The sequence below is a fragment of the Neovison vison genome, chromosome 4, assembly GCF_020171115.1.
Source record: "Neovison vison isolate M4711 chromosome 4, ASM_NN_V1, whole genome shotgun sequence".
Classification (NCBI taxonomy): domain Eukaryota; kingdom Metazoa; phylum Chordata; class Mammalia; order Carnivora; family Mustelidae; genus Neogale; species Neogale vison.
Genome location: NC_058094.1, coordinates 158,265,812 through 158,282,620, shown reverse-complemented (window position 1 = coordinate 158,282,620; position 16,809 = coordinate 158,265,812). Strand labels below are relative to the sequence as shown.

General features: G+C 42.6%; 1 protein-coding gene across 1 annotated transcript in view; it reads right to left on the bottom strand.

Annotated features, from left to right (window-relative positions):
• Nucleotides 1-1,313, bottom strand: part of CDK14 (cyclin dependent kinase 14) — a 570,565-nt gene extending 569,252 nt beyond the window's left edge. The window contains exon 1 of the mRNA XM_044245987.1: nt 805-1,313. Coding sequence (XP_044101922.1) covers nt 805-895 — 91 coding nt within the window. The 5' untranslated portion in view covers nt 896-1,313. The remainder of the gene's footprint in view (nt 1-804) is intronic.
• Nucleotides 1,314-16,809: the final 15,496 nt, after the last annotated feature.

The following is a 16,809-nucleotide window of genomic DNA, read 5'->3' as shown; positions in this document are numbered from 1 at the left end:
TCCAAAAAAGCTAAGAAACCCATTCCACATAATACGGTTGTCACCCTGTTACAGTTTGTGACAGGGATTTATTCTTAACTGTCCTAAACATTTCTCGGTCGTTTTTTATTTGTAGATCAGTTGGTTGGTTGGTTGACTAGTTTAAAGACAATAGCTCTGGAGCTTTGGCACTGGTAAATCTAAGAAGTTCGGGACACTTATTCCTAAATGTTCAAAGAAGTTCACAGCGCGCATTTATTTGCTGCAATGGAAAGATTCAAAGAGCTTGGGACGGAACAGACACATCTCGCTTTCGAGGACCCGAAGTACCGAACAAAAGGTCCCACGGTATCTGCCCCACTTCCCTTTAGGTTGGATGTGTTAAACAATAACAAGGCTCAGCTCAGCGTCTCGCCAATTTTCAAAGCTAAATTATTGACTAAACACCCCAGGGCAGAGGCTGCGCGCAAAAAAAATAGCAAGTAACCCAGGCGACCGCGCAGTCGGGTGCGCAGCGGCGCCCGGGGAGTCCCATCGCCTGTCCACCGCAGGCGCGACAGCCCGAGCGCCAGTGGCGAGAGACGGAACCCAAATTGTAGGCTAAGATCATCCACAAACGAACCCCGAGATCCTAAAGGAGAGGGGTGTCTCTCCTTTCCACTGTCGCCCTCCCCCCAGGTCCGGGCACTGCTCCCTCCACCGACCGCTCGCAGCGCACCCCACGCCGGCCCGGGTGGCCGCTGCACTGGTGGTACCAGAAGCGCGGGGAGGAGGCACCGGCGCCGGGGGCGACGGGCCGGGTGCCCGGGGCAGCGCGCCACTCACCAATGCGGCTGAAACTCTCCGACAAAGTTCTCCGCAACTTCTTCATCTTGCCGATCTTCTCGGCGGGCTGCGGCTCAATGAGGTCGCACATCTGGGCGACACTGGGCTCCGGCAACTTCCCCAAACTGGTCCAGAGAGAAGCGCAGACAACGGCGAGGGCGCGCGGCAAGGAGAAGGCGGCGCCTCCTCCTCCTCCTCCTCCTCCTTCTTCTTCACTACCTCCTCCTCCGGCCAGGAGGCGACGCACTGGGCTCGGGAGGCGAGTGGCGAGCTGCAGGCTCCTGTCGGGCCTGGGCCGCTGCTGGGCGGGCTGGGGCGTTCTACGTGGTGCCGGGGGCGGCCGCCATCGCAGCCGCCGCCGCCGTGGCCCCGCGCCGCGCCGCCGCCGCCCGGCTCATTTTCCCTCCTTTGTAACCGAGAGCAGCTCGGCGGGCTGCCGGCCGTGGGGGCGGTGCGGCCGGAGGCGGGGCGGGGGCGGGCTGAGCACAAGGTGCGGGAGCCGGGGGTCGCAGGGTGCGCGGGGCACAGACGGGGAGAAGTTCTCAGCCCCGAGTTTCGGGGATTCGAGAGAAAAGAGCCGCGGCGCGGAACCGCCACCCGCCCCGCCCTCACCGCCCCTCCCGCCGCCTCTGCCCCGCCTTCCCTGGGCAAAGGACCCCGAGCGCGGAACCCCCGCGGGACCTCGGCTCGGGTCTCGGAGTCCGCGTCCTCTTCGGGCCTCTCAGCCCGGCTCACGCCACCGCGGCGCCCCCTCCCGGCCGCCCCCGCGCGCCTCCCCCGGCCCTGCCCGCCCCGCCCCGCCCCGCGCGCTCCGGGACCGGCCGCCGGCCGAGGGCCTCGAACAGGCAGGGCTGGCAACTGGCCGTGACTGGGAATCCGTCTCCCTATGTGGGGAGGTCCGCTAAAGGGAAGGCTCTGGATCGCGGTCATTTATCGGAGTGGTTTTCTCCTTGCCACGAACGCATGTGAAAAGAGCGAGAGGTTGGGGGGAGGAGGTGGCCGCCACCACTGCCTCTGAGTCCGGGAATGGAAAGGCCTGGGGACCGCTCAGGATTGACAGGGATTTTTTTTTTCCCCCCAGTTTTCCCCCCAGTTTTGCCCGGGAGACTGTGAAGTGAAAGATCCAAAGGGAAAGGTGGGCCCGTTTTTTAGGGGTCAAGTGCAAGGTAGAAGCGTCATCTCTAACCCCCCCAAGGCAGGGCTAATGCTGTTTCCTTCACCCCTGTGTCACTCTGAGTGACTGGTGGGAATGTAGATGAAGCTAATTTCTGATATGAACACCCAGTTCCATGGTAAATAGCAAACAGAAGTCCTTCGTCTCTATCAGTTTTAGAATATATTTCCAAATCGAAAGACTTGGAGGCCAAAAAGATTGTGACCCCTTCTCCCCTCCCCTCAAAAAAAGAAAATTTAAAAAGGAGGGGGTTAGGGGAAGTTTTTTTTAAAATCCCAGAACAAACAGTTCAGGCAGCAAACACACATTGTCTTCATTCTGTTAAAACGTGGTGCAGCGAGTGCTCCAAACGTCAGTCTCCCAGGGGAGAGAGAAGGAAGATGGGGGAGGGCCTGAATGTTGATTTGGGGCCAGCAAACTCCTTATGAATAGAAATTTAGTAATCTTGAGTCATCTGGCTGTGTAAGTAATAAGAGCCTGTGAGCGTGTGACAATCCTATTTGATTTAAAGGAAGTTTTGGGGAGTTTGTGTTTTGTTAAAAGACTTTTATCTTAAAACAAAAACTAGCCCCCTGCCTTCCTTAAATTGTGAGGTAGAACACTTGGATTTGTTCTGCTCTGTACTGAGCACATTATAGGGCCTTGATAGATTGCTGCTGATAAAAGACAGGAAGTCAAGCCAAGTGGGGAGCAAAGGAGGGTGGGGAATTCATCAAGAATATGAGTTAAAAATGCTAGGATGTTGGGTCCCAGTGACCATATTTAGATATTACAGGCAGCACCAAGTATGTCTTCAGACAGGAAAAAGTTTGACTTTTACCACTTCCTCCAGTTAGTTAGGGAGAAAGTTATCAGAAGCTATGAATAAAAAGAGAAAAAGCAACCAATCAAAATACTTATGGGTTCTATCTACCAGTCAACAAAGATGAAATAGTTACTAATTTAATAAACTTTGACTACAGGGCGCCTGGGTGGCTCAGTCGGTCAAGTGTCTACCTTCAGCTCAGGTCATGATCCCAGGATCTTGGGAGAAAGCCTCAGGTCCATCTGGCTCTCTCCTCAGGGCATAGCTTTCTTTTCCTTCCCCCTCTGCCTGCCTCTTCCCCTGCCTGTGCTCTCTCTCCTTGTCAAATAAATAAATAAAATCTTAAAACAATAAATGAATAAACTTTGACTACCGTATGTCTGTGCCTATCCTATTTACTCTGACAGTGACTATTTCATATAGGTAAATACACATACAGATATACATTCTCCATTTCGCCTCCCCAGTATTTAATATTTCCAACTCAGGTCAGCTTCTGCCTGAGTAAGTCATGGTATATCCATACAAAGGTACAGTAGGTAAACATTTTTTAATGAGATAAATCAGTATGTATTGATATATAAATATATGTAGGGTAAGTGAATAAAAAGCATATTAATCATTAACTCATTTGTGGAAGGAAATATACTTATGTTTCTATGTGCGTAGGATATTTCTCTTTAAAAAAGACAAAGGGGCTCCTGGGTGGCCCAGGGTTAATCATCTGATTCTTGATTTCAGCTGAGGCCATGTTCTCAGGGTCACGGGATAGAGCCTTGCATAGGGTCCTGCACTCAGCACGAAATCCCCTTGAGATTCTGCCTCTCTGCCTTTCCTTCTGCCCTTTCCCCCACTTGCGTACAGTGCTCATTCTCTGTCTCTCTCTCAAATAAATAAAGAAAATTTTAAAAAGAACAAAGAACTGTGAAGTGTGCATACCCAGAATATAATGTTCCCTTTGCCCTTCATATCTTTAAGTATAATTTGAATGTTTTACCCAAAGAACAGTTACTTATAAATGCTAATAAAAATACTAATTTAAAACATAAAAATAATATTTACTGCATTTTTATCTACCCCACTCCAAAACTTCAGCTCTCCCACCTCTAAAAATACTTCACCTAATCACAATAGTATACAATAGTCTACCTAACAGTATACCTAATAGTATACAATAGACCTAACAGGAGAGACAGTAATGGACCACATAAACTTTGTCAAATATGAATAACCAACTTTCCTATATATGCTTACCAACCCCTTTCTTGGTTATATATTAAAATGGTAAGTTTTGCAAGAAACCGTAACACAAAGAAGGAAATTTTTCACTGAATGCTTTTAAACTGTGAACGGTTATAGGACTCAACTCTTTACACAGCTGTATGTTTCACACATGTCTTCGTCCTAGAATGTAAGTTCACTGAGGGCAGGGATCTTAGATCCAAAAAGTACGATGTCTATTTCATAGTGGTTGTAAGTTAAATGTCAAATGAATGTGGGATGCATTGCTGCCACTGAGAAGTGATTTGTTGTCCTCAGAAACCAAGATGACTATCCAGCATCTGTGTGGCATATGTATTTTCAGTGGGACGATGGATCTGTGCCAGTTCTCCATCCCAACTTCAGTTCATGAGGTTATAGTTTCGGCTGGCCTGAATTAAAGGTGCAGAATCTGAATACAAACAGATAAGCTGACCTAGAGGGTGAACCCAGCATGGGTTGACCTTAATCAAATTAATCAATTAAAGCATGCATATGGGGCTGCCTTGGTGGCTCAATGGGTTAAAGCCTCTGCCTTGGGCTCAGGTCATGATCCCAGGGTCCTGGGATCAAGCTCTGCATCGGGCTCTCTGCTCAGCTGGGAGCCTGTTTCCTCCTCTCTCTCTGCCTGCCTCTCTGCCTACTTGTGATCTCTGTCTGTCAAGTAAATAAATAAAATCTTAAAAAAAAAAATTTAAAGCATGCATATGTATTAATTAGACCTTGAGTGGTAGCAACAGTGGCTGGAGATCCAACTCTAAGTGTTGTGTGGCCTTAGATAAGTAAGTGACTTGCCCACTTTCTTATCTGTAAAATGAGGGGCTTGAACTAGATGACCTCAAGGGACATTCATAGCTGCAAAATTCTGATTTTGAATTGAATGGTGATATTTTTCTTCTCCCAGCTTATGTACAAGATGGATATATTAATGAGGAGTAATTAACATGCAAATAAGATGGACAAAGACCATCAACAAAAATTATGTGAAATTTAAGATACTTTATTTCTAGTTCTGTTATACATAAATTATTCATCTATTATAAATGGATCTTGTCCATATAAGAAAAATAGCAGGCTAATAGGCTGGCAGTAAATTTTAAGGGAATGAATCCTAATCCAAATAAGATGGAATATAGAGGATTTGATTAGAATCTAGAATCCAGCAAAAGCAGAAGCAGATTTACTGATCTGAAACAGTATGAAAAGATATTATAAGTAAAAAACAAAACAAAAAAAACTCCCCCAAAACAAGAATGCCAAGCACATGGGGCATAGAGTTGGAAAGTGAAGTTAAAGAGAGAAAGAGAGAAAATGTATGTTTATGAATGTAAAGTTTTCAAATTTAGCCAAAGGGTAAATATTAAGACATACAAGTAGGTTATGATTATTAAAGTGGTAGAAATTTACATAATTAGACATCCTCTTAGAAATCTAAACAGTCACCCTAGTTAATTATTTTTAGGATCAAATATCATCCTCCTTTTTTGAACACATCCAGCAGGAACTAAAGTAGCACAAGGTTAAGTGACTTATACCAAGTTCCCAGTGAGTCATCAGTGAAACTGGTACATGGAATCCGAAACTCTTGTCACCAACATTTGTGTTCCAATTCTTGGATAATGTCTAGCCTTAAGAGTTCCTGGGGCTTTGAGGGTTTTTGTTTTGTTTTGTTTTGTTTCGCTGACATAGAGCAAATTAAAATAAAAAGGGGGAGGAAAATGGAAGTTTGCAGAAACCAGGGTATTCAAACTCATATAAATGGAGCCCCCCAACGCTCCCTCACCCTGTTCTAAAGCCATCCATTGCCTAGTGACTCCTAATTTCAATCCTTTTCACATTTACAGAATCACTCACTGTTGCCACAAATCTCCAGGCTTGTGCAGGAATAATACCTATATTGTCTGATAGTTTTATAGGTAATTCTATAGTTGTCCATTGTATATTCAAGAGACCTAGGGACCTAAGTAATTGATTTGCTTACAAATGGCTGTAGTAAGAACAAAGAAGCTGGCAAAACATCCAAATGATGTCAAGTGTAAATTAGCTCAGAATAGTTCTGAAGGAAATAAACTACAAGGGTCAAAGCATGCACTGAAATCTGGTAAATTGCCCTGTCATATTAAACCTTGCTTAAATAAATGTTATCGTTACCTCATTCATGCTTTCCATTATTATATAATTTGTACAATGGAAGTCCATATAAGAAAATACCAACCACCATTTCTAATGAAGACACAAGTTGCTTAATTAGGCCTTTTGGTGTTATTTGTATGTGTGATATAGATGTGTCATTAAGAAAGGGTCCCCATTTATGACTGTCATTCATTTCACTGCATCATGTTCCACATCCATCAGAATTAAATTTCAGGGATCAGTTCTGTAATTGATCTCTAGATATGGATGTGAAAGTGGTCAGAAGCTAATGCTTTAGGGAATCAAAACCTCATGTCTTTTGGCCAGTCTAGACAAGTTCTATTAGGGGCAATTAAGTTCAGAAACACAGGTCTTCCATCAAAAAATCCTAACCTTTCTTTCCAAGGCCCTTGACAGTTCATCTGCATTCACTTGCCTTTTTTTTTTTTTTTTAAGATTTTACTTATTTACTTGAGAGAGAGAGGGCATGAGTGGGAGAGGGGCAGCAGGAGAGGAACAGAGGGGCAGAGAGAAGCAGACTCCAGGCAAGAAGCCCAATGCCACCAGGCAAGAAGCCCAATGCCGGGCTCAATCCCAGGACCCTGGGATCATGACTTGAGTTGAAGGCAGGGGTCTAACCCACTGAGCCCCCAAGGGGCCCCTCACATGCCTATTCTAATCAATTGTTTATTAGCCAGAAAAAGTGTCCATGGGATATTTATATTGATGGTATCATCAGACATCTCATTTGCTAACTAAACTCACTATTTATTATTTTTAAATGTAATTAAGATACTTATAGTTTTATAATAGGGTATAAATTGATGACCTCATTTTAGCCTACACTACTCTAAGAGGCACTATCATTAGCACTAACTACTTTACACAAGTTAATGGGCCTAGAGATGCCAAGAGACCATCCCCAAGATCATCACACAGCATCCGGTTTTAGACTGAGACACTGTTTGGTTACCAAAAACTTTTCTTTTATAAAACATTTTTGTAGGGCGCCTGGATGACTCAGTGGGTTAAAGCCTCTGCCTTCGGCTCAGGTCACAATCTCAGGGTCCTAGGATCATCAAGTCCCAAGTTGGGCTCTCTGCACAGCAGGAAGCCTGTTTCATTCTTTCTCTCTCTCTCTCTCTCTGCCTGCCTCTCTGCCTACTTGTGATCTCTCTCTCTGTTAAATAAATAAATAAAAATCTTAAAAACAAAACAAAACATTTTTGCAGCATGCTCTATGACATTTCTTTTTCTTCTGCTACACTTTGGATATAATTAGGGTTGTCCTTATTGTATAGAAAGGAACTATTCTGAAGCAGTCAGAGTTCAAAAAAACCAATCAAAGTCATGCAGGTTAACAGATGGATCAAAGCTCCTAAATTCCAGTGCTGTCTTTTGCTTTTTTCTACCATAAGGGAAATGTTAAAAGTATATATTGAAAGATAATACAACTGACTTTGAAAAAGAGGCTCCTTTCTACTCTAATCGGGGTTTGTAAATGAACTAAACATTCTAGGACTATGACTTGTTGAGCCATTGCAGTATGTGTCAGGGTAATGGATTAATAAAAAGCAACTTGGTCATAATTAATATTTAATATAATAATCCCCACCTATAAGCATGAGTCATATCAAAATTATTTGGTGTCTGGGGCACCTGGGTAGTTTAGTGAAATTAAATGTCTGCCTTCACCTCAGGTCATGGATCTCAGAGTCCTGGGACTGAATACTCACATGGAGCTCCTGGCTCAGCAGGGAACCTGCTTCTCTCTCTGCCTCCATCTGTCCCTGATTGTGTGCCACCTCTCTTTGACCAATAAATAAATAAAACCTTTAAAAAAGAAAAAGAAAAGCAACCAGGAAAAAATAAAGACTCTAGAGGAAGGGGAAAAAAACTTACTATTAATATCTTCAATTATGTGAAATAGTATAAGATATTGCAATCGTTAGGTAAGAACTGGATACTTCTAGGGCACCTGGGTGGCTCAGTCATTAAGCATCTGCCTTGGGCTCAGGTCATGATCCTAGGATCCTGGGATGGAGCCCCACATCAGGCTCCCTGCTCCATGGGAAGCCTGCTTCTCCCTCTCTCACTCCCTCTGCTTGTGTTCCTTCTCTCTCTGTGTCTCTCTGTCAAATAAATAAATAAAACTTAAAAAAAAAAAAAAAGAACTGGATGCTACAAATATCTTTGGGGGCGTTGTATGGTTTAAAGATTCATTTATTTATTTGAGCAGGGGGGAAGGGGAGAGGGAGAAGGAGGGAACCTGACTCCCAGCTGAACTCAGAACCCAATTCGAGTCTCAAGTTCATGAACCCACATTCATGGGCAAATGATGGGAGCCAAAATTAAGAATAAGATACTTAACCGACTAAGCCACCCAGGCGACCCTGGATGTTATAAATGTTTTTAAAAGTAGCAGCGAGAGGGCAAAATTAATTCTTTGACAGTAAGAATATCATAGTATAAAACTTCAAGTGACGGCATAAAATATAAAGATGAGGAACCACCCCAGAAGGTAAAACAAAAATATGGAAAGAAAAGAAGACATTTTTTTAAATGAGAAAGGTACAAGCTACTCCAGGAAGTTCAATATCTAAATAACGGGAGTTCTAGAAAGAGAGAATGGAGAAAATGGAGAGGGGAAGTTATCAAAGAAATAACAATTTGAGAAAACTTCCTGAAATGAAAGGACATGACTTCCCAAATTGAAACGGGCTCCAAGACAATAGATGAAAACAAACCTACGTTGTTTTATTATAAAATTGCAAAACCTACCGTGGTATTAGAATATTTTAAAAACTTCCAGAAAAGAAAAACAGGATCTAAAAAGAATCAGGAACCAGAATGGCTTCAGACTTTCAGCCACACCGGATGCTAGAAAATAGTAGAAGAAAGAACTTGTAGAGTTCCCCATTCAAATTATGAATTAAGTGGGAATGCAGAATATACCTTTTCAGACGTGAAAGATCAAAAATATTGCTTCATAGTTCCATTTCTCAGGAAGCTATCAGGAGATTTGTTCAACCAAAATAAGGAAAGAGAAAACGGAATCCAGGAAATGAGATTCCAATATATGAGAAAGACAGGATGATGGTGAACGAAAAAAATCCAAGACTGTAACTCTAAAGGAAACTTAAAGATCAACCCCTCTGGTGGGCTGGAGCAGGGCAGAGGCCCAGGAGAAAGATCATCAAGAAAATGACACAGACAAGGTAACTGGCATTTAAAGTATGTTGAGGGAAATTTTACAAAACCGAGGGTGTGGGCAGTTTGGGGTTGTATTAATAATAAATATGAAGAAAGTACAGAGATCTGTCTGCCCAGAGGCATGATCACCACTCAGGAATTTATTTGAGTGTCCAGACACATGATACAATGCACCCACCAGTGAATATAAATGAAGTATATTTAGGAGGCCAGTGCCTTACCTATTAGGCCACTGGGACACCTGCCATATTTAGTACTAACATTTAGCAGAGGGTTCCCAGGAGGGAAAGGGTTCATTCAGGGGTCTGGTGAGAGAATAAGCAAAGGGCTAGGAGTGGTTGGGGTTTTGATTGTGATTAAAGAGTAGAGCCAGCATGGTGGGGATTCCACTTAACATAGGTTCAAGCCTGCACTATATTTGAAATTCCCATCGACTCTTAGTGGTAAAGGCCTACACAGGTCTCTTCTCTTGGTTGCCCAGATGTGGGGGAGATAGGAAATGAGGGGTCGAGAATGAAAGCTGTCAACAAACATCAAAATGGAGTCAAGCCTCTTATTACAAAAACCAAGTTATGGGAGGTGGGGAGCGGCTGGAGACAGTAATTACAAGGAAAAAAAATTATACAGGAAAAGATAAATATTCATAGCTTAGTGTACACTATGATTTACAAAGCTCTATCAGTGCAAATACTAAATGCAATATCATTAAGTTATAGCCACATTGAGAAGATGGAAGAATGGGAAGTGTTCATGTATATGATAAGTACTACAGGGGATGGTGAAAATAAGCTGAGTCTTCAACTTCTAGAGTTGGAAATCACTTAATTTTTTTTAAATGTCAACATAAACACGTTCTCTAGAGAAATGACTCTAAAGAAGTCAGGTAAAATAATCAATAGTGGTTGCCTCTCGGGAGCCAAAGTGTGAGAGGTGATGCACACTAATATGGAGAATATTTGGAGGATTGCTGTTTTGTTTGTAATAAGTATGTGTGTATAACTTTTGAACACATATAATTAAATTACCGCCAAATTTGACTTTATCCTTAAAAGCAATGGGGAGCTATGTATCACCTTGCATTGCTAAGCAGTGAGGCTCTGGGTATGATAGTGAGATCGAATGTGCATTTTATTCAGATTATTCTAGCTATTTTATAGAGAATTAGAGGGAGGAAAGAATAGATACAGAGGGTAATCTAGTAGGAAGCTTAGTCATGCCCAGAATCTAGACAGGAAGTGATGTTGGCCTGAATTCAGGTATGACAACAGGAGAAGGTGAACGATTTGTGAGTACTCTGTGATTGATCAGAATGCGGTCTGGAAGAGGGAGAACTCAAGACTGATACTGCCTTTTCTGGTTTGAACACGGGGTGGGTGGGCAGGGACACTAATTAAGACAGACCACCCGTAAGAGGAGCAGGTTTGGAGGAAATGGAATGATTTCAGTAGTGGATATCCAAGCAGAAGGGCTACAAGTCCACTGTGGATATGGACCTAGAGCTCAGGAGTGAAAGCTGGGCTAGAGATGTTGATCTAGAATCAGCAGCCGAGAAATGACAATTGAAATCCTAGGAATGGGTGAGACTGCTCAGGGAGTGGGTGGAGAGAAACCGGCCTCAAAAACAGAGGCTGGAGGAACGTAAACAAGGGGCTAGAAAGAGGAGTTGGCAAATGGAAGTGAGAGAGAACAAGCAGTAGGAAGGCCTATGTACTATGGAAGTCCAAGAAAATGTTTGACAGTGTCCAATGGAGTTAAAAGGGTGGCTGAGTTAGAAATAGGAATGCATGCACCAAGAGGCAAAGGGAAAGGAGCGTTGGTAACCCTGACAAGAGCCATGTCTCTGGAGCAGTGGGGTAGGTCGAGGGATGCATGTGAGCCAAGGCACTCATTTCAATCTGTATTTCACGGATAAGAATGGGACATTTTCTTGAGTCCTTACTACAGGCCAGAAATTGTATTAGGTCCTTTATGGACGTCATCTCATTTAACCCTCAAAAACAAGCAATATCCTTTCTGTGAAATAGATGCTATTATTAACATTCCCATTTTTCAGATGAGGAAGCTGAAGTTTAAGCTAAGTAATTACTCAAAGGAACAGATAGTAAGCAGACAGGCTGGAATTTGATCTCAAGGAGTCTAACTCCAGAACGTATACCCTTCACCATTATATTCTACCCTCTAAATGATCTGCCATAAATAACACCATTCACTCATACATTCAACAAACCTGCTGTGTGCCAGGCACTATTCCAGGTGCCAGTGTTCCAAAAGGTACAAAGCAATGTCCTTGACCTCAAAGAACTTAACCTTCTGTTGGAGGAGATAGTAAACAAATTTAAAAATGCATGCATTTTTATCTTCAGAATTTAATGTAATGAACACGAAGAAAGCAGGGTACATTGCTGGAGAGTGGCTAGAGAAAATTGCTATTTTAGATCGTAAGTCTTCCTGAGATGACACTTCGGCAAAAACTTGAATAAATTCATCAACTAAGCCGTGAGAAGATGCATTCCAGGCTGGAGGAGGAAAAAGTGGCATTCTCTGAAGTAGGGTGGAGGTAGGAGTGGGCTCAGAAAGATCAAGGGGAAACTGGAAGCCATAAAGTTGGTAAGGGAGGCGGGGCTGCATCATGGTCAGCCTCACAGGTAAGAGTTAGCTGTTGTTCTAATAGCGGTGGGAAGAGGTGTCTGGGTAGCTCAGTTGGTTAAGCAACTGCCTTTGACTGAGGGCATGATCCCAGGGTCCTGGGATGGAGCCCCATGTCAGGCTCTCTGATCAGTGCAGACTCTGCTTCTCCCTCTTCCCCTATTCCCCCCTCATATTTGTTCCCTCTCAAATAAATAAATATTTAGAAAACAAAATGAAAAAGAGTGATGGGAAGTCTTGGGAGGATTTTGAGCAGGACAGTGATAAACTCTTACTCATATTTTATTAACTTGCAACAGAGCCCAGACTTTGAATTCTGTGACCATCATCCTTTCTAGTATTCTCTAGAATTGAGATACCACGTGGCTACCAGCACTTGAAACACACCCAATCCAAACTGATATGTATTCTAAGGGTTAAATACCCACCAGAATTCAAAGACTTGGTACCAACAAAAGAATGAACTAGATCTCATAAGCCATTGCTTATATTCATTATATGTTGAAATGATAATATGAGGTTAAATATATGAGGTTAAATATACAGATATATGAGGTTAAATAAAACATAATATTCAGATTCATTCATTTCACCTATTTCTTTTTACCTTTTAAAAAAGTGTAGGTGCTAGAAAATTTTAAATCTCATTCATGGCTTGGGTTATATTTTTATTAGACAGACTGGTCTAGACAACTTCCCTTCTGCTCTCAGCTTCCTAATGTAATGAAGACAAATGAAGTAACTTGTGTAGGGCATTTTGAGTTTTCTTAAGGAACACATTATGTAACATCAAGATAAATTATTGAGGATGATAGTCAGCCAAAAAACATGTACCATTCTTTAAAGGCCAAAGATAATGTTACTGACTTGGTTGTGGTTTTGTGTTGTTTTTCCAACAGCAGTGATGAGTCTGCACAAAGTCATCCGTAATGTTTCTCTCCCTGCCCATTTCACCTCCTCCCTATGCTCCCTTTGACCAAAACAGCATTTTTTTAAAATACCTGGCACAGGTTAAGAATGCAGTTCTCCGCCATGGAAATTTTTCTCTGTGCAAAGCACTCAGTCCTGTATAGGTTTGAACCTCAGCCTATTTCATGTGAAATTCTAATTGTCTGGTCTACTCAGGCAAGCTGCTTCCAAATGTCAGTAATCATATCTATCATCATAATTGTAGAATTCTCTTGGTTCTATTTAATTCAAAATATGGTCAATCAGAATGTACTTTTAGTGAAAAATTCTACACAAAGGCTTTGACCAATAAATTTGTTTTTCTTTGTGAATTTGTATCTGTGAAAAGTCTCACGACGTTATAATTTAAACCATTTTTTAATTTACCTAGGGCAGCATTAAAAATATTATTATAAGACAAGGGACTTACTGGGGATGATATAAACATATTACTCTATCCAAGGTCTTGAATACCGGTAAGAAAACAGAAGGATCAGATGGACCCTCCTCCATCTCTGCTCACTTCTGCTCCCCACTCCTTATTCTGCCCTGAAAGGTAGAGGAACCTGAAAGGTTCCTCTCACTTTTTAGTCTTTACCGTTGTGCTCTGGATTCAATCTCCTTCTCAAGGACCTCACTGCTTTGCTTAACCTTTCCGTCCTGCATGTTACTGTCTCCTAGCCTACTGAACCATCGCTATCAGCAACAAACAGCTTTAAAATCTCTTGTCTTTAAACACACATATGCATACACACTCCCTTGTCCCCACATTTCCTTCCCTAAACTTTATAGCTTCTCTATTTGACTTCACGGCAAAATCTTTCCAAAGGGTCACCCATAACTCTGTTTCCATTTCTTCATCTCCCACTCATTCTTCAATGCACTAGTTAGGTTTCTCTCCCCTGCTGAAATTACTCTTGTCAAGGGCAAGCTAAGACCTCCATGGAACCAAATCCAGAAGACCTCTCTGTCCTATCTTACAGTGCTCTCGGAGTACACATGGTACGGCTGGCCACTCTCATCTTGAAATACTCTTGACTTCGATGATGCTATACTCTAGTTCCCGCCCCATCCAACTGGCTACTCATTCACAATCTCCTTTCCAGCCCTTTTGTTTTTTTCAGACCTTTAAATATTGAGGACCCTCTGATTCCTTGGCCTCTCTTTTGATCTGTTCTCTCTGGAGATCCTTTCAATCCTTCCCATAGTTTCAAATGCCATCTAACTGCTGATAACTCCCAAATCTATACTCCAAATGTAAATTCCAAACTCATATATCCATATAGTTGAGTCTCAACTACGTAACTCAAACTTAACATGTCTACAAATAAAACACTGATGTATTCTGTTCATACTCAAAGTAATAAGATTAGTAATAAAAAGACAAAAAAAAGGAGAAGGAAAGGGAAAAAGGAAAGAAGGGATCACATTTTGCTCTAAGCAAGAATCCAGATGCCCCCTACTTCCCATATTTATTTATTTATTTTAAGCTTTTATTTCTTTATTTGACAGACAGAAATCACAAGAAGGCAGAGAGGCAGGCAGAGAAAGAGGGGGAAGCAGGCTCCCCACTGAGCAGAGAGCCCAATGTGGGGCTCAATCCCAGGACCCCGAGATCATGACCTGAGCCAAAGGCAGAGGCACCAACCCACTGAGCCACCCAGGCACCCCTACTTCCCATATTTAATCATAATTTTAATATGATTAACTACATTTAATCCACCAGCAAACTGTGTCTAAACTTTCGCCAAAGTGTCTCAGACTTCTGTTCATCTCCACTGCTATTACTCTAGATCAAAGCATCATTATTTCTCATTTGGACCATTGGAACATTGGACCTCCCAACTGACCTCCCTATTTCTGCTCTGGCACTCACCCAGTTCATTTTCAGAACAGCCAAAGGGATCTTTTTAAACCATGGAAGTTCATGTCAGTCTCCTGACTCTTGTTTAAACTGTTCAATGGTTTGACAACTTCCCGCTGCACTTGGAATGAAATCCAAACCCCTGTCACTCACAGCTCCACATGGTTCAGCCCCTGCCTAACTCTCCCCACCAACTCTTCCTTACCTTGCTCTCTACCTGCAATGCTCCCTGACTCCAACCTCCACCTCTCATTTGAATAATAGGCTCCTTTTCATCCAAGTCTCAGTTTATTTATTTTTTTTAAAATATTTTATTTATTTATTTGACAGAGAGAGATCACAAGTGGGCAGAGAGGCAGGCACAGAGAGAGAGAGAGAGAGAGAGGAGGAAGCAGGCTCCCTGCTGAGCAGAGAGCCCGATGCGGGACTCGATCCCAGTACCCTGAGATCGTGACCTGAGCCGAAGGCAGCGGCTTAATCCACTGAGCCACGCAGGCACCCCCCAAGTCTCAGTTTAAATGTCATCTCAGAGAGACTTCCGGCTTACCCACTTTAAAACAACCCCACTCATTTAGTTTTTTTTATACAAGGCCTTGTTTCCCTCCCTGTGTTTGCCACAATTCTGATTACATACTTCTGTCTGTTTGCTTTCTTAACTCTTAGCCCCCGCCCCTCCCTTGTCCTTCCAGATCAGAGGATTGAACGGCTGATTGGGATAAGACAATGGAAGCTTTAGTCCTGCCCCACCCCCCACCCTTCTCCCCTTTCTTGGAAGCCAGCTTATCTACTGAGTGTGTATCTGTCTGTGTGCCCCTGTCAGGAGTCTCACAACAACAGGCCTGTGCTGGTTTAGTGTCTGTGGCTGAGTGTGAAGTCCGGTTCAGGCCTCAAGTATTAAGAAGTTCACTGTGATGATAAAGCTAAGCTGTGACCATAGCAGCTCTATCAGTAAGAAGGCTGACATCTTGATCTGGATCTCAATGTCTTTAGAGATCAGGTAGAGAGAAGAGAGGCGCTATATATTGACCCTACAAACACCAATATCTTCCCTGAAATGAATGGAAATCTAGGCCTGTTGCTTTTCAATCTTCTTAAATGATGGTATCCTTTCTTTAAACCATGTATATCTTGGTCCCAATATGTGAAAAAAAAAAAAAAAAGATTAACAAAATAAATGCAAAGATGTTCTGATTCCAGTAGGGATTAAATTAGTTACTACTTTTTAAATGTAGCAAGTAATAGGAAGCTCAGTTCAGATTAACAAGCAATAAGAAAATTTCATTGGTTCACATAACTGAATATTGAGGAATTTATCCACATCAGCAAGAGGTTGATCCTAGGTCAACAGTTCCCAGGTTGTTTCCTCTCCATTTTTTGGCTCTCCCAAGAGCTCTGAGAAGCTCAAGATGGAAAAAGAAATTATTCTACAAACAAATAATGTTTAAGAGAACTCTACCTTTGTGGTTGAAAGATGGCTACCAGAGATTCCTGGAGCTACTTCTACTCACTCATGCCCAGCAGCAAAGAAAGCACGTCTGTCAGTACCATATGCCAAAACATATATTTAAAATTTTTTAAATGTTTTCTTTCTTTCTAGAAGCATGGGCAAAATCCCTTGGATTGAATTATGTGCTATCTTGAACTAATCAATCCCTACAGCCAGGAACACCAGATTCCAGGTCTCAACCACAGAACTGAGATGGGATCAACCATCAAACCCACGTGATTGAGAATGAGCCACAGGTGTTCTTGCTGGGGAAAGTGAGGAATAGATGTTGAATGGAGGCAACCAAACAATGTCTATGTAAGCCTAAGAGGCTTGAATAACTGTAGTCTGATGTACAGCCCCTCTATACAGGTTCAACCTCTTATAATGTAAAATTCCCTCTCTATCTTCCAGAGTATTTGTGATCTTCCTTCCCTCTCTTCTTTCTTCCCAATTGAATTGGCCAGGATAAACAT